The sequence below is a fragment of the Chiloscyllium plagiosum genome, chromosome 36 (assembly GCF_004010195.1).
Source record: "Chiloscyllium plagiosum isolate BGI_BamShark_2017 chromosome 36, ASM401019v2, whole genome shotgun sequence".
In the NCBI taxonomy this organism is placed as follows: Eukaryota; Metazoa; Chordata; class Chondrichthyes; order Orectolobiformes; family Hemiscylliidae; genus Chiloscyllium; species Chiloscyllium plagiosum.
In genome coordinates this window covers 1,637,548-1,663,883 of record NC_057745.1, presented here as the reverse complement: position 1 = coordinate 1,663,883, position 26,336 = coordinate 1,637,548, and the positions used below count along the sequence as shown (strand labels likewise).

The 26,336-nt window shown below is 39.3% G+C and overlaps 1 protein-coding gene across 5 annotated transcripts in view; it reads left to right on the top strand.

Annotated features, from left to right (window-relative positions):
* spg11 (SPG11 vesicle trafficking associated, spatacsin) overlaps positions 1–26,336 on the top strand; it is a 140,898-nt gene that overhangs the window by 12,395 nt on the left and 102,167 nt on the right. For all 5 annotated transcript variants that reach the window (XR_006309443.1, XM_043677119.1, XM_043677122.1 and 2 more), the window contains 6 exons: positions 2,869–3,014; positions 9,270–9,402; positions 15,478–15,633; positions 19,545–19,732; positions 22,425–22,601; positions 22,737–22,808. Coding sequence is in view for 4 of the 5 variants with exons in the window: in XM_043677119.1 (XP_043533054.1) it covers positions 2,869–3,014; positions 9,270–9,402; positions 15,478–15,633; positions 19,545–19,732; positions 22,425–22,601; positions 22,737–22,808 (872 nt within the window). In the remaining variant the exon portion in view is untranslated. The remainder of the gene's footprint in view (positions 1–2,868; positions 3,015–9,269; positions 9,403–15,477; positions 15,634–19,544; positions 19,733–22,424; positions 22,602–22,736; positions 22,809–26,336) is intronic.

Below are 26,336 nucleotides of genomic sequence, written 5' to 3'. Positions count from 1 at the left end.
AGCGCCAGGGACCCCGGTTTGATTCCAGCCTCGGGTGACTGTCTGTATGGAGTTTGCATGTTCTCCCCGTGTCTGCGTGGGTTTCCTCTGGGTGCTCCGGTTTCCTTCCACAGATCAAAGATGTGCAGGTTCGGTGAATTGGCCATGCTAAATTGTTCATTGTGTTCAGAGATGTGTAAGTTGGATGCATTAGGTGGGGGAATGGGTTTGGGTGGGTTACTGTCCAGAGAGTCGGTGTGGCCTGTTTCCACATTGTAGGGATTCTAGTATTCTGTTGGAAATTGCAATGTATAAGATTTAGGCATTTTGGTTTTTGTCTGAAAGGATGGGGTGGAGGAGTAGGGACTGTGGGAATATTGCTTAAAATGTCAAGATAATTCTCTACTGTGAACAGTTTTAATGATCTGCGATTTCCATTTAGCATGTTAATTGAAGGACACTTTAATGTAACCCCTTCATTGCCAGAAGCCACTGCATAAAAGATCATTGAATTCTGAAATTGAATAATTGGCATTTGAAATTCCCTGTTATCCCAGTATTTGTGTGCTTATACAACAGTAAGAATAGTTCATAACAAGAGCAGGTTTATTCGTATATTTTGATAAAGGTTTATAATGTATATTGTCATTTCGGAATTAAAGTTTTAGAGTCATAGAGATGTACAGCACAGAAACAGACCCTTTGGTCCAACTTGTCCATGCCAACCAGATATCCAAAATTAAGCTAGTCCTTTTTTTGTTTGAATTCTGTGAAAGTGCCCTTTTTTTTTTAAGAATTCAGAGGTCATTTGGAACTATGGGCTCAAGACTTCAATGATAAAGTACCTGATTTAAGTTGATTGCCTTGATTATTTATTTAGGATTTAATTCCTGAATGTTTGAATGGTCAGAGGCTAGGATTGGGTTTCAGTTGAGATGAACAGTTTCATGTCAGCAAAAGAGCAGCTTAGTTTGTACAAATCTCCAGACTCGGGGCTTTATTCAGTAGAAATCTTCAAGTTGTGAGAAATGTTTTGAAGTTTCAAGGTTGTGAGTATTGAAAAGAATTCTAGGCTGTCAGGACTAGAAAACAGGCTATAAGCCTCAGAACCGGAAAGAGACCTCTTGGTGTCTGAGCAAGAAAACTTAAGGTAGAAGTTTTAATTTGGTGGAATTGAGTCTGTAAAGGATATTGTTGGGAAATAGGTTACATCATTGTTTTTGCTGTTTATGCTAACATCTTTCTAAATAGCATTTAATTTTTAAAAAATGAACTGTTCTTATATTAGAGGAATATTGGCAGTTTTAAGTGCATCTGTTCAGTGACTATTTGTCGGTGTTTTCCTTTTGGGGGTTTCGTTGTGGGAGGGGCAGGGGCAAAGGATAAAGGAAATCTTCACATCTTGGTGAATGAAGTCAGTTGCATTTTGCATTTAAGTTCTCCGTTTGTTCTTTCAAGCCTCTGGCATGAACCTATAAAATTCTGATGAGTGCTGCTAGTTTTCCACTTGTACCAGGAATCATTTGGAAACAGAAGGGTTTGTTTTCTCCATGTTTAGTAGTGACAATATCCTTTCCTTAGTGTAAAACATTTCGAGTTTTTTTTAATAAGCGTAAAATGTTGTTGCTACTGTTCTTCATGATGCTGTCATTGACATGCTGACATTTTCCCAAGAGACCAATGTCAATTTGTGTTTTTATCTTCTGTAATGGCAGGAGGTTCAACTACAAAAAATAGATTAAGATGTGAATCTTTAACAATGTACTTTTATTCTTAAAGTGAATATCATTTTCTTTCCTTATGTGGGCAAAGAAAGTAGCAGTGGTGGACTCTCCCTCTTTATGGGCATTTAAGCGGGCATTGGATAGGTATATGGAGGTTAGTGGGTTAGTATAGGTTAGGTGGGCTTGGATCGGCGCAACATCAAGGGCCAAAGGGCCTGTACTGCGCTGTATTCTTCTATGTTCTATGTTCTAAGATCACATCATGAAATAAGGAGAGACCACAATTTGTTGCCCGTAATTGATGCCTTGAACTGAAATGGCTTCCTTGGCCATTTCAGAGAGTAGTTAGCAGTAAATCACATGCATTGCTGCATGACTCTGACTGCGTCTATGACATCACTGTGAATCTGGAGTCACTTGAGAATCAGATCTAGTAAAGATGGCAGACTTCCTTCTATAAGTGAGGACCAGATGGATTTTACTGTCACATTAGAATGGGTTTTAATTCCAGATTTTATCCCACTCAAATGGGATTTGAACCCATGTACCAAAACATTAGCCTGACAGTGTGATTTACAGGTCAGCGATGTTACCACTGTGCTACCACCTCCCTGTTGTTGAAACTCAAATCTTTGTAGATGTGGTGTAGGTTAATTAAAATAAATGATAGAGTAAATGTGAGTCATTTATTATTAACTTGCCCTTTAAGCATAGCGCCCAGACTGTTTGTTTAGAAGATTAATGTGATGACTCAATAATCCTTTAAAATGAGCAGCATTCTGGACTAGTAATGTATATCTTTTCAACTGTAAAATAATCCTTTTTATTTAATGACTTAATATGAAGTATACTCTTCTGTAAAACTTGTGTGTGGGACTATGATGCAGTGTTTTATTCGAGTAGACCGATACAAATCCCACTCCAACAAGGAAAGAAGTAGAAACAGAACTGTGGGTGCTGTGAATCAGAAACAAAATCAGAAGTTGCTGGAAAAGCTCAGCAGGTCTGGCAGCATCTGTGAACAGAAATCAAAGTTAACATTCATAAATTTTCTATTTGACTAATCAATTTTAAGAATCAGTACAAATGGCTTAAAATTAAAAGCTTGCATTTTTAACATTGTGATGTAACGCTTGCTTTCCTGTTTCTAATTTACATTGTTCAGATACTGGCCTTTCCATGGTGGTGTTTGCTTTCTCACAAGAAGATCTATTGAATCGTTTAATGATTTATGGGAAGGCAGGCATTGTTGATTCATTGTGCCATCTCAATCATTGGAATCGATGTTCAATTCCCATCCATGCATTAGAGGTAAGAGACTGGATATGAACAACTTTAGAAGTTTAATTTTTAATTTTGTTTGCTAAATTTCACTATAATGTTTGAAATATTGTTTGGAGTATTGTTCCAACAAAACCATGCATTTATGCATGATAAAACGTGAAACATCACGAGGCACTTCACAGGAGTGTAATCAACCAAAACTTAACACTGATTCATGTAAGGAGATGTTAGAGCAAGAGCATCTTAAATTAGTAGCTTGGAGGGATTAGTGAAGAGGTAGGTAACAGAAAGCACAGCTGTCCATGTGGAGTAAAGAAAATTGAAGGTGCGTGGGCAAGCAGATATCTTGGATGGTTGTAGAGATTGAGGTTATGGTGACAGGAAAGGGCAATGACAAAGAGAAAATTGAAAACCAGAATGAGAATTATAAAATCAAAGCATTACCAAACTGGATACTGATGTGGGAATCGGTGTGCGCAGCAATGATGTGTGGAGAGAGGTTGGTGCAAATTAGTATGCTCACAGCAAAATTTTGAATGTGCTCAGATTTACAAAAGGTTCTTTGTTCGAGATCTTCCTTGAAGAAAACCTTATATTTCTGCCTGCCAAAAAGCTCTTAACAGAATTCCTTACTTTCAAAAGCCTTCCTGATTATTGTTGGTCTCTTGTGAGTAAATGAATGCAGAAACAGCCTAATATCCTGATTGTAAGGTGAGAGAGAGTTACCAATAACGAGAGGAAGATTTTCTCTGGCTGTCATTTACAACATAATCATAATTTTTCTTTTAGACAGCTTTTATGATGCTGCATAGAGAAATCTCTCCCTTGATGTTGCTTGAAGTTTCTCCTCTTGAAAGGATTTATCAAATTCCTACCAGCTTATGAAAGAAAATTAAGCATTTTGTTAACCGGTTACATCTGCAACCAATGATTAATCACTTTTTTATTAATTCTTTTCTGGATTTTCATGAAACCTGTTGAGTGACGTGATCATTTTACTTTGAGTGGATTTGCATGAAACTAATTACGTGCATTCCTCTTGTGCGATTCTGCCTTTTGATCAAAACTCATCATCTGAGAGTTGTCATTTGTGGCACCGTGATTATAAGATGTGTTCTTTTTTAGGGGGTAGAAACACTGACACCTTGTTGTCTGGACACAGTAAATACATTGTAATTGAGCCAAAAAAGTAAAGTCATGATGAACTCTAAGAAATATTCAACAGAGCTGTGGTAATATTAATGTATTTGATTTGGGAAAATTCTCCTATATTTAAATGAACTCATTTGGTTTATGGTGGTGCCTCTGGACACTTTGGAAAGATGTTTTTACTGACCTTTAGTCTGCCTTTGCTTTCTTTGGACTAGAGCTGTTGGCATGTGATGTGATAACTCCTTATTCATGACTTCCTGCTGCCATGGTTTTTGGTTACTTTCAGTACTATTGTATTGTTGTACTTGTCACCACTGCATTAACATTTCATGTATTTAACTGTTAATAGAATCTTCTTCTAACTTGCATCAGATTCTTAAACCAAAATGGCAATGTTTGACCTTGCTAGATTTGACATTGTTCTACTATGTCTCCAGGTTGCACTCAACTGCTGGATTGTGAAGCTAATGTGTCTGGGGGAAATGAATGTTCATAGATGGGAAAGCAGGCCACCACCAGGTCCTTGCAGAAGCCACTGCCTTCAGTGAGGATCTGAAATCTGAATACAGGCTGAGGAAACCAGTTGTTGTCAGGAACAACCACTTACTACATGCTCTTACTAACTTAGGTGGCAATAAAATGGCTTCTCAATTCAAAGATGACAAAATGGCTTCTCGGTTGCAAACTGACAATTCTGCTAAAAGCTGCATAAAATGGTTTTAACCCTGCTATAGCTGCATAATTGACTAACCACAGTCTGCCTCAACACATAGTAGCAGACAGTGCTTCCTTTATAGCATAGAAGTAACTAGACTAGATAAGACATTACTGGCCATCCTGATTGACAGTTCGTGAGATAAGAGTGGCTTGAGTGTTGGAAAACAAAGTTGGTTCCCAGGAAATATCATTGGGCTGAGTTGCTGTCAATAAAGCTATTTCGTTAATTGATTGGTAATTGTCTGAATGTACTATATGATTATGGCCTATACCATCTTTTAAGAAAAGTATAAAAATGTTTTTATTTTAAGCCATGTCGGCAGCTCCTCTGAGTAACATGGAAGTGTTTAACTTCTGCATTCCTGGATAATCTGTGCCCGGCCGTATGAGAAATAAAGTGTGAAGCCTTAAAGGACCAGACCATTTGCAAGTGTTTATTGACCAATCATGGAACAGAGACCCTCACCTCCCCCCCGCCGGGGGTCCAGATCTTCATTAGAAGCAGAAAGAACAGCATTGCACTGATTGGCTTCAAAGTTAGGGTTACTGATTTCCACTGTGCAGGTCCACAATGCAATTCTGCAGTTGAGGGAATATCTTTATATCTTTGTTGCTATGCTGATGCCACACTGCTAGTAAAACAATGAAATCTTCCCTTTTGCTATAGGTGAAAGAATTTTCACACATTAAATTGCAAACGCCAGTAGGTTTGTCATTTTTCATAACAAGTAACAGACTCTTGGAATTTGATTTCACTATGTTTATGGGGAAAATAAACCAGAATTTGTGAAGGCTATATTTCTTGGGAATGGAAAAAGTAATGAGATCATGTGGATCAAGGGTGCAATTGCTGTTACTTGTCAGTAAAGGAGCTATCGACATTTAAGCTCCATTACCTTAATGTATCCTGTCCCTTCCATGACCCCCTATGGAATACTGCAAAGGAAGGAAGAAAGACTCACATTCAAGTCCTTCCTTGATTTTGAGAAATTTTGAAATGTTTGAATTATTTGAGCTTTTTTTTGTATTCTTGCGAAAATAAGAAACCTGACGTCCACTTGTAACCATATCTCCATTGGGCTATTCATTACAGATCTCTCATTGCGCAGTACTGGAAGGCTTGACTGGGCTTAGAAAAAAATAACTGTTACTAACCATTGTCACATCTGAGAAAGGATAACCTATGTTCCATGGTCATTGTTTTGCTGCACTATATAAATTAACCCATAGTTAATCAGCTGTTTTGCAAACTAGTTTTCCTGTATGCTTCTGAAATTATAATGTGCACTAAATTGAAAGCAAAAATAAGTAAAACACTCCAGAGGAGTTAAGAATAAATGAAGTCTTTGGCATTTCATACAATTAATCTCTTCCTAATTTATCCAAATTTGTACAGAATTTGGTAACAAGATTTTAATGTAATTCTTCTATTCTTCTTGGATACACACTAATGGATATGTTAAATCACTGAACAGAGGAAGGCTTTTCAGATGCTAAATACCATCATTCTTTTAAATCTTTATTTTTTCAAATTATATTTTGTCCCATTCGCAGACCTTTTGGAGTGTTTCAGATTTCTATGGCATTTTGTATGGGAATTAGTGTGATTTTTAATCCCAAATATCCTGCTTTTTATGTACCTTTTTGTTCTGCTTTCCCCATCAACTCTACTGTAAGCCCTTTGAGGCTAATATATCTTTCCTGTGATAGCTAATGAAGAACATTTGTGTTTTGTTTTATAGCTTAGCTTTACAAAAACACCTCAGTTTTAAAGTACAATTTAAAAATGCACACTAAACTAGTTGGCAACAGTTTTCTTAAAATAATGTATTTTAAAATCTCTTTTCAAAGTGGAAAAATGGTTGGCGGAGTTCCAGAGTGATGTTTAGGTGCCAAAAGATTCTGCCTCGAACAGTGAAGGCCAGACTGAGTGTGTGAGGAACACACAATATCTGTGAAAGGATATGGACTAATTAGATAAATGGGCAAATCATTTGGTAGATGGATTGCAAAGTGGGAACATATGACGCAATCCACTTTGGTGGACAGAATAATAGAAAAAAACTTAAATGGAGAGAGAACGCAGAAAGATCACAGAAAGGTAGCAAGTAATAAGAAAAGCAAAATGGCATTTAGACCTTTCTCTTTCAGGAAAGTTAGTTTTATTACAATGTGCAGGACATTGATGAGACCCCACACAGAGTAATATGTACAGTTCTGGTCTCTTTTATTTAAGGAGCGTTATTTAATTGGAGGTAATTCAGAAAAGGTTACTTCGATGATTTCTGTTTAGTTTTGTGTCTGAGCACAGTCATAGCCAGACAGCTGGCCTTGCTGGTCAGCAGTCCTTAACCAAGGGACAGGCATCTTGCCATATGGTACATTACCAGGTTAAGGTATGAGATTGATGTTGCAATGTACTGCATGTCATACAGCACAGAAACAGACCCTTCGGTCCAACTCATCCATGCTAACCAAGATCCCCAAACCTTGTCCCACTTGCCTGTGCTTGTCCCATATCTATCTAAACTTTTCCTATTCATATACCTGTCCAAATGTCTTGTAATGATATAAGCAAATGGCCATCAAAGTCTGAGGCGAGTAGTATATGAATAAAGTGTAGGAGAAACTTAACAGGTCTGGCATCGCCAGCGATAAAGAAAGTGAGTTAGTGTTTCAAGTCCAACAGAACTCTTATTCAGAATTGAAAGGAGCTGGAAAATGGCGTGACAGGGGGGAAGGAGGACTGGGTGAAACAGATTGTGAGAGGACAGGAGAAAGCTAATGCTACTGCAGGAGAGAGAGAGAGAGAGAGATGTAAAATGGGTGTAAATGAATGTGTGAGAAGGAGAAAATACATCCACCCTGCAAAAGCAAAATCATCAAGACTGGGGAGAAAAGAAAAATGGTAGGAAGAGGCCATGTCTGAAGTTGTGGGACTCCATATTGTGGCCTAGAGGATATAAATTGCCTAAGTAAAAAATTGAATTAGTGTTTATTCAGTTTGTATTGTTTTGTTAGAACACAGCAGCAGACCCAGGAGAGAAATGTTAGCATGGAAACAAGGGGGCTTATTGAAATGCCAAGTCCCAAGGAGGTCAGGGTTGTTCCTATGGACAGAGTGGAAATATTTTGCAAAGTGTTTACCCAGTCTGCATTTAATCTTGCCAGTGTAAAGGAGCTCTCATTGTGAACAGTGAATATAGTAACCTAGTAAAGTAAAGTACGAGTAAAACGTTGCTTTATCTGGAAGGTGAGTTTAAGGCATTGGACAGTGAAGAGGGAGACAGTGAATGGACACCTTCTGCACTTGCATGAGAAGTGAGTGATTGAATACAAACATTTGTCTGGGTGCACTATCATTTTTGAAAAATGGTACATATGCTAGAGATGCTAGTCCATCCCAAGTTATTCACCAAGTGGCAAATACTTTTTGCTATGCCAAGATGGTAGAATGGGGTTAGTATCAGATGACAGGGGTGCCATAAGGTAATGGTAGGTAGATGATAAGGTGAGTTTAGGATGATGTGGCATAAAACTTGCTGAGCGTTTGGGAACGAAAGTCCTGTGTGAAACTCTTATGAACTTGACAACAGCGAAAATATTGTAAGATTCAGCCGATAGTTACTTAAAGCACGTTGTTCTCTTAGAATGTGAACAAATGATAGCATTTTTGGTACAGGCCCATAAAGCATCCCAAATTATTAAGTGTTGGAAAGCTACCTTTAAAAACTTATGCTGAGGAACACTGTATAGTTTCATTCTCCACAATGACCAAGGAGTTATTTTAAATTAACTTTTTAATGTTATTTTAGTAAAAGTACAAAATAAGTTCCAAGATCACTGTGAACATGGGTTTCATAAGGAAATAGGATTAAAGAAGGGATGGAGAATGCTGTTGTTTAGTTGGACTTTGAAATGGGGAAAGATGAGGAGGGTAAGTCCCATTAGCCGAAAAATGTATAGTGGAAATATAAATAATGCTGTGACATGGCATATTAAAGAATAATGTTTAAAATAGATGGGTGTGATGGAAGAGTATGGGCGGAAGTATTGTACATTCTGTATTTCAGTACAGAGGGTAATTGATGGAGTCAAGAAGCTCCTTAGCTTTGCTAGCCAGGAAAGAACTATTATTGAAACCAGAGTGGCAAGTCTTTCAAAGCAGGGTAGGGAGTGCAGGGTGGCAAATTTGGAAGTTGGAAATTTGAGGAACAATAGCAATACCAATAACGTACAGCTTTCCTAATTGATGCAAAGAAATAAAGTTGCAAGACCTTGGGATGGAAGGAAGGAGTCACCAATCTGATAATGTCAAGCCTCAAACCCTGTTCCATGTGTGCTGGCCTTGATTTAGTGGATGGCAGTCACCTCGTCTGTAAAAGAATAATTGGTTAATCTTTAAATTTGCAGGCGGGAATTGAGAACAGGCAGCTGGATATGGTTGATTTTTTCCTGAAGAGCAAAGAAAAATTATTTTGTGCTCCAGCAACACTTTCGGTGCAGGAACCTTCTGGAGCTGCGATGTCTTCGGTGCAGCTGTCAAGTAAGCAACTTGGATATTCAGGTCAAAATTCAATTTGCTCAGTTAGTGTGGATAAAATTCTTTGGGATGTCATTTTATATATATTTTAAAAAATGACTTGTTGTCAAAGATTATTATTTGTTTAATTGACTGCTACATAGTTACTTTGTTTTCAAGCAGTCACTTAATATTATTTAAGACTCAATGATTTTGTAAATTTTAGCAAGGATATTGTACAACATTTATCTGCTGTCATGTTTCTTTTCTACTCATGGGATTTGAACATTGCTGGCAAGGCCAGTATTTATTACCTCTCCTTAGTGGTGGTTGAAAAATATGGAAATGAACTAACTTGTTAAAAAAGTTGCAGTCCTGCCTGTATACGTACACCCAATGTTGCAGAAGTTTAGAACATAGAACAGTACAGAGCAGAACAGGCCCTTCGGCCCACAATGTTGTGCAGAGGATTAATCCTAATCTAAAATAAAATAACCTAACCCACGCACCTCTCAATTCACTGCTGTCCATGTGCATGTCCAGCGGATTCTTAAATGTCCCTAATGACTCTGCTTCCATCACCACTGCTGGCGACGCATTTCATGCATTTACAACACTCCGCATAAAGAATCTACCTCTGATGTCTCCTTTATACCTTCCTCCTAACATCTTAAAACTGGGACCCCTTGTGGCAATAAATCCTGCCCTGGGGAAATGTCTCTGGCTGTCGATTGTATCATGCCCTTCATTACCTTGTACACCTTGGTCAGGTGAGATGAGATTCCCTACAGTATGGAAGCAGGCCCTTTGGGCCAACAAGTCCACCCCAACTCTATATTCGCCTCTGAATGCACCTAACACTATGGGCAATTTAGCATGGCCAATTCACCTGACCTGCACATCTTTGGATTGTGGGAGGAAACCTGAGCAGCCACAGGGAGAATGTGCAAACTCCACACAGACAGTCGGGTCTGTGAACCCGGGTCCCTGGCGCTGAGAGGCAGCAGTGCTAACCACCGAACCACCGTACCGCACCTGTTTTCCTCCTTCTCTCCAGCGAGAAAAGTCTGAGCTTAGTCAACCTCTCTTCGTAAGACAAGCCCACCAGTCCAGGCAGCATCCTGGTAAACCCTCTTTGCACCCTGTCCAAAGCCTCCGCAATTTTCCTGTAATAGGGCGACCAGAACTGGACACAATATTCCAAGTGTGGTTTCACCGGGTTTTGTAGAGCTGCAGCAAACCTCTCGTCTCTTAAATTCGATTCCCCATTAATGAAAGCTAAAACACCATTTGATTTCTTAACAACCCTATCCACTTGGGTGGAAACTTTGAGGGATCTATGCACTTTGACCTTCCAAAATGCATCACTTTGCATTTATACAGGTTGAACTCCACCTGCCATTTCTTAGCCCAGCTCTGTATCATGTCAATGTCGCTCTGCAGCGGGCAACAGCCCCCTATGCTGTCGACGGCTCCTCCAACCTTTTGTCATCAGCAAATTTACTAACCAACCTTCAACTTCCTCATCCAAGTCATTTATAAAAACTTCAAAGAGCAGAGCTCAAGAACAGAGCCGTGTGGGACACCACTCACCACTGACCTCCAGGCAGAATACTTCCCATTAAACCTTCTCTGCCTTCTGTCAGCTAACCAATTCTGAATCCAGAGAGCCAAATCTCCCTGTATCCCATACCTCCTGACTTAATGGATGAGCCTACCATGGGGAACTTATCAAATGCCTTGAAGTCCATATGACCACATCCACTCCTCGACCTTCGTCAACCTGTCTCGTCACCTCCTCGAAGAACTCAATAAGATTTGTGAGTATTTGAAGCCTTCCCTCCTGCACCAGCTGTGCAACCACGTGTTAAACTGCACTAGCTGCCTGTTCCTCACCTCACTATCTTGTGGCACCGGTAGCAAATCTGAGAACACTACTCTACTTGTCCTGTTCTTCAGCTTCCAACTAGCTCTCTGTAGTCAATTTTCAGATCCTCAATCCCTTTCCTGGCTATGTCATTGGTGCTGGAAATGTGTTGCTGGAAAAGCGCAGCAGGTCAGGCAGCATCCAGGGAACAGGAGAATCGACGTTTCAGGCATAAGCCCTTCTTCAGGAATTCCTGAAGAAGGGCTTATGCCCGAAACGTCGATTCTCCTGTTCCCTGGATGCTGCCTGACCTGCTGCGCTTTTCCAGCAACACATTTCCAGCTCTGATCTCCAGCATCTGCAGACCTCACTTTCTCCTATGTCATTGGTGCCAATGTGTACCACGATTTCTGGCTGCTCACCCTCCCCCTTCAGCAACTTGTAAACCCAATCGGTGACATCGCAGAACCTGGCACTAGGGAGGCAAAATACCTTCTGGGAGTCCTGTTCCTGACCACAAAATCTCCTGTCAATCCGTCTAACTATTGACTCCCCTACCACTAGTGCTTTTCTATTCTCCCTCCTTCCTTTCTGAGCCTCAGTTCCAGAGACCTGACAACTATGGCTTCCCCCTGGTAGGCTGTCCCCACTAGCAGTATCCAAAATGGTATACTTATTGCTGAGGGGAATGGCCACAGGGGATCCCTGCACTGTCTGTTGGCTCCCTTTCCTCCCCTTGACTGTAAACTAGCTGTCCTTAGCTTGTGTCTGAGGATTGTCCGCCTCCTTGTACATCCTCTCAATTTCCCCTCTGCCTAATGGATGAGCCACAGTTCATCCAGCTCCAGCTCCAGTTGCCTAACTCGGTTTTTGAGGAGCTGGAGTTGGGTTCATTTCCCGCAGAGGTGGTCAGTGGAGACTCTCACCTGCCACATTCTGCAGGAGGAACAATTTTGATCCAGCAACAGTGAAACATAGAAACTCGAAACAGAAGTTGGCCTTTTCATCCTTTGCATCTGCTCTGCTACTCAGTATGATCATGGCTGGTCCCTATCTCAATGAAACATTCCTGCTTTCCATCCATGCCCCTTGATGCCTTTAAAACAGAAAAATGTTTCTAGTTCTTTCTTGAGGCAATGATGCTTCAGTTCCAAGTCATGCCCCCACTTCCCTCTTCCTTCTACATGATAGCAGTGGCAAGTTTGAAAAGAGTTGCCCAAGCAGGTTGGTTCTTGTAGCTGCCTTCAGCTCAAGCCGTGAAGAACCAGTTACTGAGAGAGTGAATGCATAGGGTGGAGATTGGGGTTCAGATCAAGCAAGTATCTTTCTTTTGAATGGTATTGAGCTCCTTCAGTATTGTTGGTGCTGCATTTGTTCATGCAAGTAGATAATATTCCATTACACTCCTAACTTTAGGCTGGAATTTGATGTCTGCAGCAAAGCAATACAGACTGAAACCTTTTAATATAATTTTAAATGATTATAAAGGAGCAGCTACACCAAAAGATTTAGTCACCTTGCTTTAAAATTATATATGTTATGGTGTCATGATAGTGGGACACCCTAGATGCCACTACTGTCATTCACTCTAGCATATGTGGCTTTCTTTGGGAAACAGGGGTCCTAGCCCTGAACAAGAAAATAATTACTTATTAAAATTCCCATCTTTATTTATTGATGTCCTAACCACGTCCTCTTCAGAATTATTTTTATGTTGAGGAATATTCTTTGCCTCAGAATCTTCGAAATAAATGTCTTGGAATTGCAAAATAAGAAAAGGTTTGTTTTAATTGGTTCCTTCACTTTTGCCGGGTCAAAATTCTGGAATTGCCTGTCTAACTGTTGGACTGCAACAGTCTGAAAAGACAACTAACGGGGGAATAAATATTAATGCAATCTGTGAGTATCCATGAATGCATTTTAAAAATTGCAAATATTAAAAAGGTTAGAGAATCAACTGGATGCAGGTCAGCCAAGATCTAATCGAATGATGCCACAGGCTAAATGGCTTCCTTCTATTACTGTGCTCCAAAGTTGGTCTATGGAACTCCTGTTTACAGAAGCTAATTTGGTTTGTCTGCAAGCTCATGTTCCACAGCACACTCTTCAACATTGAGTCGCATGTCCTGTAGAAAACGTGGCAAAAAAAACCTTAGTCATAAGATACAGTTCTTAAAGTTTTTCTTTAATCTGTTTTATCTCTCAACTCTGGTATCCATGTTTTCAAAATAGCTAAGCATAAAGTAATCAAGCACTGGAGATCAAAAGGCCCAGGTTTGATTGGAGAGGTATACTAAGCTAACTGATCTCAGCTGGGACAGCACTGTGTAGAGATGACCCATGTTCCTTAGTTTCAGGGGAGGAAACTACAGGCAGAATTTCTGATTTCACTTGCTGTTTGGCATCTTCATTGCATTTGTGTAACTGTTGGGTACAACAGACTGGATCTCAGCTGTGGTTCATCTGTGGTCAAAAAAACCCTGCCACTTGCTGCCTAGACATGCAAGTCTTTGATATGGTTGTGGTGAGCTTGTGGAACTGTACCTAAGCAAAACCCAACCCTCAGCAGTCTGAGGGAGAACAAAATTTTGCTATCTTCGATTTTGAATTCGAGACACCAATGTTGGTCTGGGGTGTACAAAGTTAAAAATCACTCAACACCAGGTTATAATTCAACAGGTTATTTGGAAGCACTAGCTTTCGGAGCGCTGCTCCTTCAGGTAATTGTGGGGAATAAGACGGTAAGCCACAGATTTTATAGCAAAAGTTTACAGTATGATGTAACTGAAATTATATATTGCGAAAGACCCAGATTGTTTGTTAAGTCTTTCATGTTTTAGAATGACTGTGTTGGTTTCAGTTCTTCCATATGTAAATCGCAAAACCTTTTTTAAAAGTTACATTCTCAAGTGCACTTTAACAGTTTGTGTCATGTCAGCCCAGATAAGGTATTGAAGGTGTTAACTCCCTGTGAGGCTGTCTGTACCACAATGGTCAGACTGATTCTAATCTAAAAAACGGATTTACAGAATCTTACATGGGATTCATCCAGTTTTTGAGGAAAGTAAAATGTAACTCTGCAAGTACAAATTCACTCCACAAACTTTTATGTGTGTGTGTCTGTGTTTTGGGGGGGTGGGGGTAGTTTGAGGGTGTCTGAGAGGGTGTGTGTATGTGTGTAAGTGCAAAGGGGTTTAAGTCTGTGAGAGGGTGTGTCGGGGAGTGTCAGAGAGAGGGTCTGAGTGTGTGTGTCTGTCTGTCTGTATAGTGCAATGGGGTCACCTGTAGTGTGACATGAACCCAAGGTTCCGGTTGAGGCCATCCCCCATGAGTACTGAACTTGGCTATCAGCTTCTGCTCGGCCACTTTTCGTTGTTGCCTTTCCTGAAGTCCACCTTGGAGGATGGTTATCTGAAGATCCGAGGTTGAATGTCCCGGACTGCTGAAGTGTTCTCCGACCAGGAGGGAACACTCCTGTCTGTTGATTGTTGTGCGGTGCCCATTCATCCGTTGCCATAGCCTCTGTTTGATCTCGCAAATGTACCATGCCTGAAACCAACATGATGAAGGAGCAGTGCTCTGAAAGCTAGTGCTTCCAATTAAACCTGCTGGACTATAATCTGGTCTTGTGTGATTTTTAACTTTATAAGCCCTAGTCCAACACTGGCATCTCCAAATCATGGAAACCAACATAATCATTCTAAAAGATAAGAGACTTAACAAACAATCCGGGTCTTTTTTAATATACAATTTCAGTTACATTCCACAGTAAACTTTTGCTATAAATTCTGTGTCTTACAATCCTATTCTCCACAATCACCTGATGAAGGAGCAGCGCTTCGAACGCTAGTGCTTCTAAATAACCGTGTTGGACTATAACCTGGTGTTGTGTGATTTTTAACTTCAATTTTGAAGTCTTTATCGACTTGCCTTCAAATTAAATTAATTATATCATTTTTATATTAAAGCTGTAAAAGGTCATTGGACTCCTATTTTGACACAGCTGACATTGCGCTGCTATTAATTCGTCTAAATCCAGCCCTAACTCCACTTCCCACCCCAAATCAACCCACCCTCCCCTTTTCCATACTTTGGAAATTGCTTATGTTTTACAAAGTATCGCAAAATGGAAGCACACAAGAGAGGAGTGTTTATTTTGTGTTTCTTGGCAATAGTTAAGATGCAAGTTCAATGACAACATTTCTTCTTTGTTCATTCCCCTCTTTATGTAGATGTCGAAGAAATTAAGCCAGCTTTAGATTTGCTATGTTCAGCCATCAGAGTAAATTATTCTGAAACGCAGGGCAAGCAGTTCTCTGAACAGCTTCTGAACCTTACATTGACGTTTCTCAACAAACAAATGCAAGAGCTTCTAACCCAGTCAGGAGGTGAGATGTCTTGATAACACTGTGTATTCCTTTGAATAATTTTCTTTTTGCAGCTATTTCATATCTGTGACTCATTCAGATGGGGGAATAACAGAAGTGATGTTTGCATTTTGAGGTATTTTATTTTCAACTGTTGGCATCTCAATGTTTTTCGTTGTTTGTGTTTTTCCATCCATTACATGGCATTGCATTTCTTACTGTTTCCTGAGAGAGAAATTGACACATTCTGGAGTGGTAACAACTGGTGAAGGCAAATGTCTAGAAATTAGAAGGGGAAAAATGCAACTTTTTAAAGAAATATATAATAACTATCTTACTAGATAATGAACTGAATTGGATTGGATGTGTAATGCAAGCAGCCTGAGTGAAGCCTAGTTTATTCTGACTAGATGTTAGAGCAGCAGAATTATGACCATAAGGCTACAGGAGTCCTCATGTCGGTAAAGTTGGAGATTTATTAGACTTGTCCAAAGCTGGTTTATGTTCTGTAAATTCTGAAGGAGCTTGAGGCAGCATTTTTCTTTTTTTTGCATTACTTATTGAAACTGTAAATCATAGAATACCATAAGCTGCAGTGCAGTGGGAGGCTTTGGTAAATTGTTCATTTTCCAGTCCTATTTTTCTTTGTTTTTTTATCTCCTCGCATCTTTTTTATTTTTCAGAATGCCTACTATCCTTTTAAAATGACAACAGATTTCTGCTTCAATATTAATTTATCCTATGGTACTAATATTTCTAACAACCATCTGCATGAACAGTAAATGTTGTAATTTATTTTTGTTATTCTGGTGATGATTTGATATCTATCCCTTATAATTGATTGCCAGCCAGTGCAAATAGCTTTTGTGAATCCTTACAGAAACCTTTCAAAATTCTAGAACTTGTTAGATTCTCTCCATAATCATCTGTATTTCAGTGAATAAAACTTGTTTTTAATGCTTTTTTTTTCATCATTAATCTATCTTTCCTGGATTGTTTTTCTGAATTTTCCCTGTACACTTTTCAATGGTCCTGATGTCCATTTGGTTCAATATATGAACTGGACTGTAGATTGAAAATCATGGTCAAAATTGCAAACTTTATTGGAAGGAGATCAGAGATTTGCAAAGTGAACAGTAAAAGTTCACACTTTTTTTTGAGCACGTTATCTATCCCTAATAAGGTCTGGGTAAGATATATCTGTCTCCCATTAGGAGACCCTGCCAAAATCCAACAAACTTAAACAGTTTCCAACTGCCTGATACTCCACCCGTGGCTGTGATAGAGATAAAAGCTTCAGCTTGGCTCCTAACTTAACCTTTACATATTCATTATCTTGTACAACGTCCACTAATGTCTCCTTTGTGTTTGGTATCTAGTTTTTACAATATCATTCTGTGATGTGCTTTGGATGGTTTTCTCAATTTTTGGAGCTGTTGAAATGCTGCACGTTTTGCAGTTGAATCTCCTCTACCCTCTCCTCCATCATTTATATTAAAAACTTTTCCTTTTAGCATGTGCTTTCGCCATTGTTTATTCCCAATGTTTATTTGTGGCAATGTATACTTGATTGACATTTCAATGGCCCTTTGCAGTTTCTCATTTACCATGCACCTTAATTAAATAATGTGGAGGTGCCAGTGTTGGACTGGGCTGCACAAAGCTTTTGAAAGCTCGTGCTTCCAATTAAACCTGTTGGATATAACCTGGTGTTGTGTGATTTTTAATCTTAATTAAATAGCAGCAAACTTCAATATCCTTTCATGTTTCCGCCTAAGTAATTTGTATAAACAGAAAGTGAGGTTGCAATATCAATGTGTATTATAATTCAAAATCTATCCATCCTGCCAACTTTGTTTTCTGAGTCGTAACTATTGCTTTCACTTAGCCATTGTTCTTTCTATGTGGTTAGGTTTCTTTGAATGTCGTGCCTTAACCTTAAGTCTCTCAAATCACCAATACCTTATCTAATGATGCAAATTGTAATTGGCATCCATCACATTCCCTTCTCTGAAAACTGAATAATTTGCTTAAGGCTACCTATCAACACTGCTTGATCAGTGTCTTTTATGTTTCTCAGTTTTTTCTGTCAACCCTATATTTATTAAATGCTTTTTCTGTCTCTATTTATCTATAGAACCCCCAGCCTTTGTACCTCCTTTTTCCCCTGAGCCAGAAGGTATTTAATTGCTACTTAATCAATCTAGAATATACATCATTCCCACACTTAGTCCAATGTTTTCTTCACCATCTTCTCCCTGAAGTTAATCTTCAGTCAGATCCCCTTGCATTCCACAGAATGTGGCTAATCTTCAATCCATCTGCTACTCTAATGACATTTTTAAAAAGTGTTAACTGCGAAACACTGGACTAGGTGCTAGAAATTAAAATGGCTGTTGATGCAGCTGGTGATGGTGGTGTAGTGGTGAGCATAGCTGCCTTCCAAAATGTTGAGCTGTATTCGACTCCCAGCCATCGCAAGATTCTAATTTGGGATGCTTTTGTGGCATAGTTGTAGTGTCGCTATCCCTGGACTGGAAGGTCCAGGTTCAAATCCCCACCTGCTCCAGAGGTGGGTAATAACATCTTTGAACAGTTAATGAGAAATGTCTGTTTAAAAGCAGTTGCAGCTGGTGCACACACAATGGGCTGAATGGCGTGATTTAGCTTTTATGGTTCTATTATGTTACTGGCCTAGGATTCTTCTGTTAATAAAGCTGGGGAAAAAAGCTAGTTTCAGTAATAGTGACTGTTGTGAAGATCCATCTGATTCACTAATGTTCTTTTTTTGGAAACAAAGTTTTCTGTCCTTAACCAGCTGGCCTGAAGTGAATTCTGACTCCCAGCAGTTGGTTAACTCTTAACTACCCACTAAATTTTCAAGCCATTCAGTTCAAGGGCAATTCGGACAGGGCAGCAAATGCTGGCCCTACTAGGCACGCATACGTCCCTTGAAATAATAAAGACTAAAAGGGTTTTCATAATTATTCCCAAAGTGCAATCCTACTTGCATTTATTATCTAGCACTGAATATTAATCCCCTATGTGAAGTGTGAAATATTTTCAATTGTTTCACCAAATATATAACATAATTTAGCTGAATGTAGGTTTGCCTGCTGAGCTGGAAGGTTCATTTTCAGACATTTTGTCACCATACTAGGTAACATCTTCAGTGAGCCTCTGGATGAAGCACTGCTGATGATTCCTGCTTTTCATTTCTATGTTTGGGTTTCTTTAGGTTGGGAATGTCATTTCCTGTACTGATGTCACATTAGAAGCATGGCATTCCAACTGTAACTCTATCAACAAACACATTGACTTGGACCCCATTTACCACTCCTGAGAAAATTGGGTTGGGTGGTGTCATTTCCTGTTCTTTTTCATCACCAACCCAATTTCCTCGGGGGTGGTAAGTGCGGTCCAAGTCAATGTGTTTATTGATAGAGTTCCAGTTGGAATGCCAAGCTTCTAGTGTGACATCAGCACAGAAAATGACATCACCAACCTAAAGATACCCAAACATATAAATAAAAAGCAGGAATCATCAGCAGAGCTTCATCCAGAGGCTCACTGAAGATGTTGCCTAGTATGGTGACAAAATGTCTGAAAATGAACCTTTCAGTTCAGTGAGCAAACCTACGTCCAGAACCTCAACCTGAGCTACAAATCTTCTCAAAACCTGCCAGCATAATTTACCATTACAGTTTTTAATGTAATTTTTTTTGGATAAGGAAATAAATATTTTTTCATTTTATCCACAACCAGAGGATACAAATTTTTAAAGTTGTAATGTTATGTTTATTACACATCTCTAACGGCAGTGAGAAGATGGTGATGGGTTATCTTAAACCACTGCAGGTTTTTTGGGGATTCTTCTCTTTTGATGGAGTTAGTTAGAATTTTGTTGCCTAAACAATGTTGTACACTTTCAGAATTGGACAAATACAAGCAAAAATGTGTGGACTATTTGACCAGTTATATTATCAAGCTCCGTAAATTTATGAAGAAATATCCTCGAACACCTCCAAATGAGACTGTAACTAGTGACTGTCTGGGTGAAGAAAAAATTTTACAAGATGGTAATCATGTTTATGGAAAGTGGAAGAATCTAAATACTAATGTAAGTACTTGAATTAATAATTATTTATCTTGTGATTTCTCTTGAAATTAATTGACCAAGTCTAAAACATAGAACCATACCACTGAACAGTCGTATAACCTATCAAATTGACCCTCCTATTCCATTCTTCCTTGTGTACTTGTCCAGCATCCCCTTAAATGCATCTATGGTATTAGCCTCAATTATACCTTGTGATAGTGATTTCCATGTTGTTGCAAATCTCAGGGTATGTTTACAAGAGTGATTTCAGGGATAAGAAACTTCAATTTATGAGGATGGATTAGGGAGAGATTGGTACTGTTTCTCCTTGAGAGAAGGTGGCTAAGAGGAGATCTGACAGATGTTTTCAAAATTGTGGGAACTGGATAGAGTAGATACGGAGAAACTGTTTCCAGTCATAAGAGAATCAAAAATGAGAAGGCGCATATTTAAAGTAATCTGCAAAAGAGGCAAGTTTGATGTGAGGAAAAAAAATGTTCATGCAACGAGTGGTCTCTGCCAAGAAATTGCATAACAGAGTCATTAACCTGGTGCCAGAAAGTAGCCCTCCTTGTCACCATCCTTGTAGGACATCTGGCTCTTGAAAAGAGCCAGGACCATGAGAGCTCTGAAGGATATAGGCATTATGACAGCTACCAGGGTACCTGTCTCCGATTTCTAAGATATACTGATGATTACAGATGACTTGCACTTTGATGAAATGGAATCCTTTTCTGTTATTGTAGTCTTCTGCGTTATATTAAAGTGCTGTCTATGTGAAGTCCCCATAGAATGAAGAAGTGGGTTTGACAGGCTTTTTGCATTTCTCCTATTCTTATTTCTTTATTCTTATGGTCTCATGTGTGGGCTACTTGGTGATTTGTGTGTCTATGCCTCTGAATCTCTTTGCTCAAGTGCCCTATTTATCACATTACTTTCCAGTGAGTGCACGGTCTTATTTTTCTGACCAAAATGCACCATCTTGCACTTAACTTCATAAAATTGTAATAAGTGCGAGTGGTAATAATTATGTTGCTGAGCTAGTAATGCAGAGAAGGCTGGGCAGCTGGTTTTTGATACAAAGTGACGCCAACAGTATGGGTTCAATTCCTGCAGCAGATGAGATTACCATGAAGGATTCTTCCCTCACCTGAGATGTGGTGTTCCTCAGCTTAAACCTCTACCAGCTGTCTCTTTCTAATGAATGTACTGGGAATATAGCGAATGTATACAAATTCCTCATGGCCAATTTAAGAATTTGAGTTTTTTTCAAGAAAGAAATCTGGAAATAAAAAGCTAGCATCTATTCACTTGTTCATGGGATGTGGCATCACTAGCTGAGCCAGCATTTATTGCCCATTCCTAATTGCTTGCAAGGCCCATTTCAGAGAGCACTTAAGAGCCCATCACCATTGCTGTGGGTCTGGAGTCACATGTAAGCCAGACCAGGTAAGGATGGCAGACTTCCTTTTCCTAAGGGACATTATTGACCCAGATGGGTCTTTACAATGATCGATATTTACATGGTTGCCATCAGGCTATCTTTTAATTCCAGATTTTTTTTTTATTGAATTCTAATTCAACCATGTGTCATGATGGGATTTGAGCCCATATACCCCGGACATTAATGTGGGGTTCTGCATTAATTATCCAGTGAAGTTGCAATGACCCTGAAACTTATGGGTTGTCTTAAAAACCCAGCTGGTTCACCAATGTGCTTTTGCAAAGGTAACTTGAGATTCATATTCAGTATTGGCGATCTGAGCTTCAGCAGCTGATGACTCTCTGAAAAAGCTGAGCAACCCAGTTTTAGCAAGCAGTTTTTGTTAAATGCCAACCATGCACTTTTTAAAATCTAACATTGATTAACATTGAGTGCCACATGCATTGGATCTACATGACATTAAGGATACATTTATTAAAACAACCCCCCCCACCATCACCACCACCACCACAGTTCTTTTTATTGAAAATTAGGTGGAATGGTAGGATTTAGAAATGTCAGCAAAAGGTCATAAATTTAAGCGATGTCTATAAGCTATATTATCAAAGTTAAAAAAAGACACAACACCAGGTTATAGTCCAACAGGTTTATTTGGAAGCACTAGCTTTTGGAGCTGTGCTCGGGTTGTCAGGTGGTCATCAACCACCTGATGAAAGAGCAGCGCTCCGAAAGCTAGTGCTTCCAAATAAACCTGTTGGACTATAACCTGGTGTTGTGTCATTTTTAACTTTGTCCATCCCAGTCCAACACCAGCACCTCCAAAGCATATATCATCAAAGTGGCAGTAGGCAAAACTGTATAATTACTCTTGCTGAGGGCATTTTACTTTTCATCTTCAGTGAACAGAGAAGCAAAAGCAACACCTGATTCTGTCGATATCAATACTTTGCTGACTCATTGTTTCTGTGCTGTCCTGTTCTTTCTCTATCATTTCCACCTTCCTAAGCTCCATTCCATGGCCGATATCCTAATGCTGGAATTTGTACTTCTGTTGCAAAATAGTGAATATTAACCAAAATAGTTTGGGATATAACTCCTTCATGATTGACTCCAGTGTAGATTGACTTGAAAGCTTGCACTATTTTTCTGTCAGTAACCTGTTTATTTTGGCATGTGTGGTAGAGGGATATTGATGAGTAGTCTAATATTTCAGTGTTCAGGTATGAAATCATCAGAACACTTTTTTTACATTTTGGATTTTTCTTGCAGGAAATTGTTCGTGATGCTATACTCAGTAATCAGATTCCACGAGCTCAAGGCTATTTCACAGTACAACAGACATCTATGAAAGATCTGAACAAAGTCATGCAAGCTGGTTTAAATCTAACCTACAAATCTCTTTTAAAAAAAGACCTGCAGGAGGCTAGGGAACTTTTAAAAAATATGGTAAGTAATGGAAGTCTATAAATAATGATGACAACTGTTGCCTCAATTCAGTTGTACGATTGACAGTTTCAAATGGGGCTGAATTGGAGGATACAATGTTTTCAGAATAGCATTGATGCTTCTCTTTGATTTTAGGGTTTTGATGTGAAGAGACAACTGCATCGTATCTGTTGCTACACGGCTGATCGAGACCTTCGTGATTTCCTGGTAAGAAGTGTCTGGCATTATGAGTGGACAATGTTAAAACATACTTTTGCCACACAGCCAAAAGAGATTCCCCTTAGATTAGATTAGATTATATTACAGTGTGGAAACAGGCCCTTCGGCCCAACAAGTCCACACCGCCCCGCCGAAGCGCAACCCACCCATACCCCTACATTTACCCCTCACCTAACACTACGGGCAGTAGCATGGCCAATTCACCTGACCTGCACGTCTTTGGACTGTGGGAGGAAACCGGAGCACCCGGAGGAAACCCACGCAGACTTGGGGAGAATGTGCAAACTCCACACAGTCAGTCGCCTGAGGCGGGAATTGAACCCGGGTCTCTAGCGCTGTGAGGCAGCAGTGCTAACCACTGTGCCACCGTGCCGCCCAAACCCTTAGTTTCAATAAAGTCAGAAGTGACACAGCACCAGGTAATAACAGATTTATTTGGAATCACAAACTTTCAGAGCGCTGCTCCTTCGTCAGGCAAATATTTTAGGTGATGTTTGTCAAGGCATCATTGTGCACCTTTGTGGGAGAATCTAAACGGCCAACCATGCAAGTTTTTCATTTCCCGTCCTTTCCTAAAGAAAGTTGATTTGTATACAGGGGCAGTTTGACAGATTTGGTATCCCTCCAGTACTTCAACTGATTTGACTTTTTATTTCAATAAAAGCAAAATACTGCAATGATAGATATCTGAAATGAAAGCAGATAGTGCTGGAGTGACTGAGCAGGTATGGCAGCATCTGTGGAGAAAGAAATGGAGTTAAAGTTCCTCTTTGAAACTAATTTATTCCTGTTTTAACTCCCGAACAGTGAGACAGATGGTTCGTGTGGCGCATACATACACACCCACTTGGGATGGAACTCTGTTTGATCCATTTTTCAGTCACAAAAACAGGATAGAGTCAGGCTACCTTTCATCTCCCTTCCTGCCTGAATTAAATAGGTGATAATTGGATACATTGCAACATTTTATAATGTATATTAAACATCTGGAATGTAGTATAATAGAAACTTGTGTTTCTTCTCTTTCCTGTCTATCTTTGCACCCTACCTCCCCAAATATGCATTAAGCATTTCAAGCTGGATGTTTTTCTTGTAAATCACAAATCAAGGGAGATTTTAGGTTTTGCTAAAAAAAATTTCCATCCCAATCTAAAGCAGCAAACAGCTATCTAATTACGGGATTTAACACTTCTTACATGTAAAGTACTTCGTGCTGAGATGATTTGACTCCACATACTATAGTTTACAGAAGGAGAAATCAAATATATGTTTGCATGCCCCATAAAATCAGAGTGTCTGAGTTTTTTTTTCTTTCTTACAGTTCCTCTTTACATTTTACACCTCATTTCCTATCTATAGCAAGGGAGTTTTAACTTGGGAATTTTATACAGAATGTTTTGCCTTGTTTCAGAAGAGAGAGTAGACAAATTAGATTACACAGGCTCCAATTTTAGAGCAAAGGTCGGATATGTTTCCTTTGTATTACAATTTGATGTCTCTTGTTGTGTACTTATCCCCAGTTAAGTGAGAAACACTATCACTAAATGGTAATTGCATGGTATTCCTGAACTTAAATTAGAGCCAGGTTTTTCTGAGTCAGTCTTCATGTGTTTTGTTACTATTTTTGCTTCTAATGCTTTCCATTTTTGTATCCATCCAAATACCTGTCTGGTTGTTCTTGGCATGTGACCAACTAAATTAGCAATGGTTTATTGTTTTCTGACTGTGATTTTGTTGGGAACTCGGTGATTGCTAATCTAATGCCGTTATCTTCCTTGTTGTCCTTAATAAAACTTAAACTGCTCGTCTTATGAAGTTTGAAGATTTTTGATGTACAGTAAGAACATTACTTTCACTCTTCTCAGGTTAGATGTATAGTTTCATTACTGTCTACATTTTACAGGTAAAGGAGGAAAGGTATTTCAAAACAAGGGGAGAAAAAAGAAATAAGCTGTTTTAGCATGGTTTGTTGTGGAGTAAATAGTAGTCAGGGCATTGCAGAAAACAGAGCAGATAGGACCTTGGTTTAACATTTCTTCTGTAAATTGTGAATTCTGACAATCCCTGTGCACCACTGAACGGGCGGGGGGAAGGCGATTGATGACCAACTTCAATTTTGTGGTGGAGTATAAACGCACTTTATCTAATCTAGATCTATGCTTGCTTGCTTGCTTGATTGATCTCCAGAATCAGAGAGAGAGCATATTATACCTATATATTGCCACTTTTATTTTGAAGTAAAAAAGGTAAAATGCTTCCCTGTTTTTCTTTGTTTTTCCTGAACTGCTTGTGCTGTTAACAACAATACGCACCTGTAGAAACCTGTTAGTTGCTGCGATCTCTGAATAAAATTACTCTCCTCAATCTAAATGGTGGACTAGCCTGTTTCAGCTAAAGAGAATTAACAACGATATTGAAATAGTGGGGAATTTGAACAATGCTATTCAGTCCGATTTGCAGGCTCTACTTTTCAAAGATGTGTTTCATTGATCTTGGTATTTCTGACAATGCAAGGAAGCATTCTCTGATGTGCTTTGAGAACATGTCTTTGAAAATTCAGAATGAAAGATGCAATTCTAAATCACTCCTGGATCTTAGTTCCTGGGCTTCTATTATTGTTGCAAAAAACTAAATCATGTGCTACAAGTAATAATGACCTGTGTGTGACTTCTGCTCTAATTACTGTTGTCCCTTTTACCCAATGTGTTTATATATCAAAAATGGTTTAAAATATATCCAAACATGGATACAGAACTGGCTCCAAGGTAGAAGACAGGGTGGTGGTGAAGGGTTGTTTTTCAGATTGGAGACCTGTGACCTGGCGTGCCACTACTGTGTCCATAACTTTTCGTCATTTATATAAATGGTTTGGATGTGAGCTTAAGATGTTCTAGTTAGTAATTTTGAAAATGATGCTAAAATTGGAATTGTAGTGACGAAGGTTACCTCTGATTACAACGGGATCTAGATTAGACGGGCCAATGGGTTGAGGAGTGGCAGATGGAGTTTAATTTAGATAAATGCAAAGTGCTGCATTTTGGGAAAGCACATCTTAGCAGGACTTATACACTTAATGGTGAGGTCCTCGGGAGTGTTGCTGAACAAAGGTTCATAGCTCCTTGAAAGTGGAGTCGCAGGTAAATAGGATAGTGAAGAAGGCATTTAGTATGCTTTCGTTTATTGGTCAGGGTATTGAGTACAGAAGTTTGGAGGTCACGTTGCGGCTGTACAGGACTTTGGTTAGGCTACTGTTGGAATATTGCATGCAGTTCTCGTCTCCTTTCTATCAGAAGGATGTTGTGAAACTTGAAAGGGTTCAGAAAAGATTTACAAGGATGCTGCCAGGGTTGGAGCATTTGAACTATAGGGAGAGGCTGAATAGGGTGGTGCTGTTTTCCCTGGAGCGTCTGAGCAGAGCGGTGACTTTATAGAGGTTTATAAAATTATGGGGCATGGATAGGATAAATAGGCAAGGTCTCTTCCCTGGGGTGGGGAATCCAGAGCTAGAGGGCATAG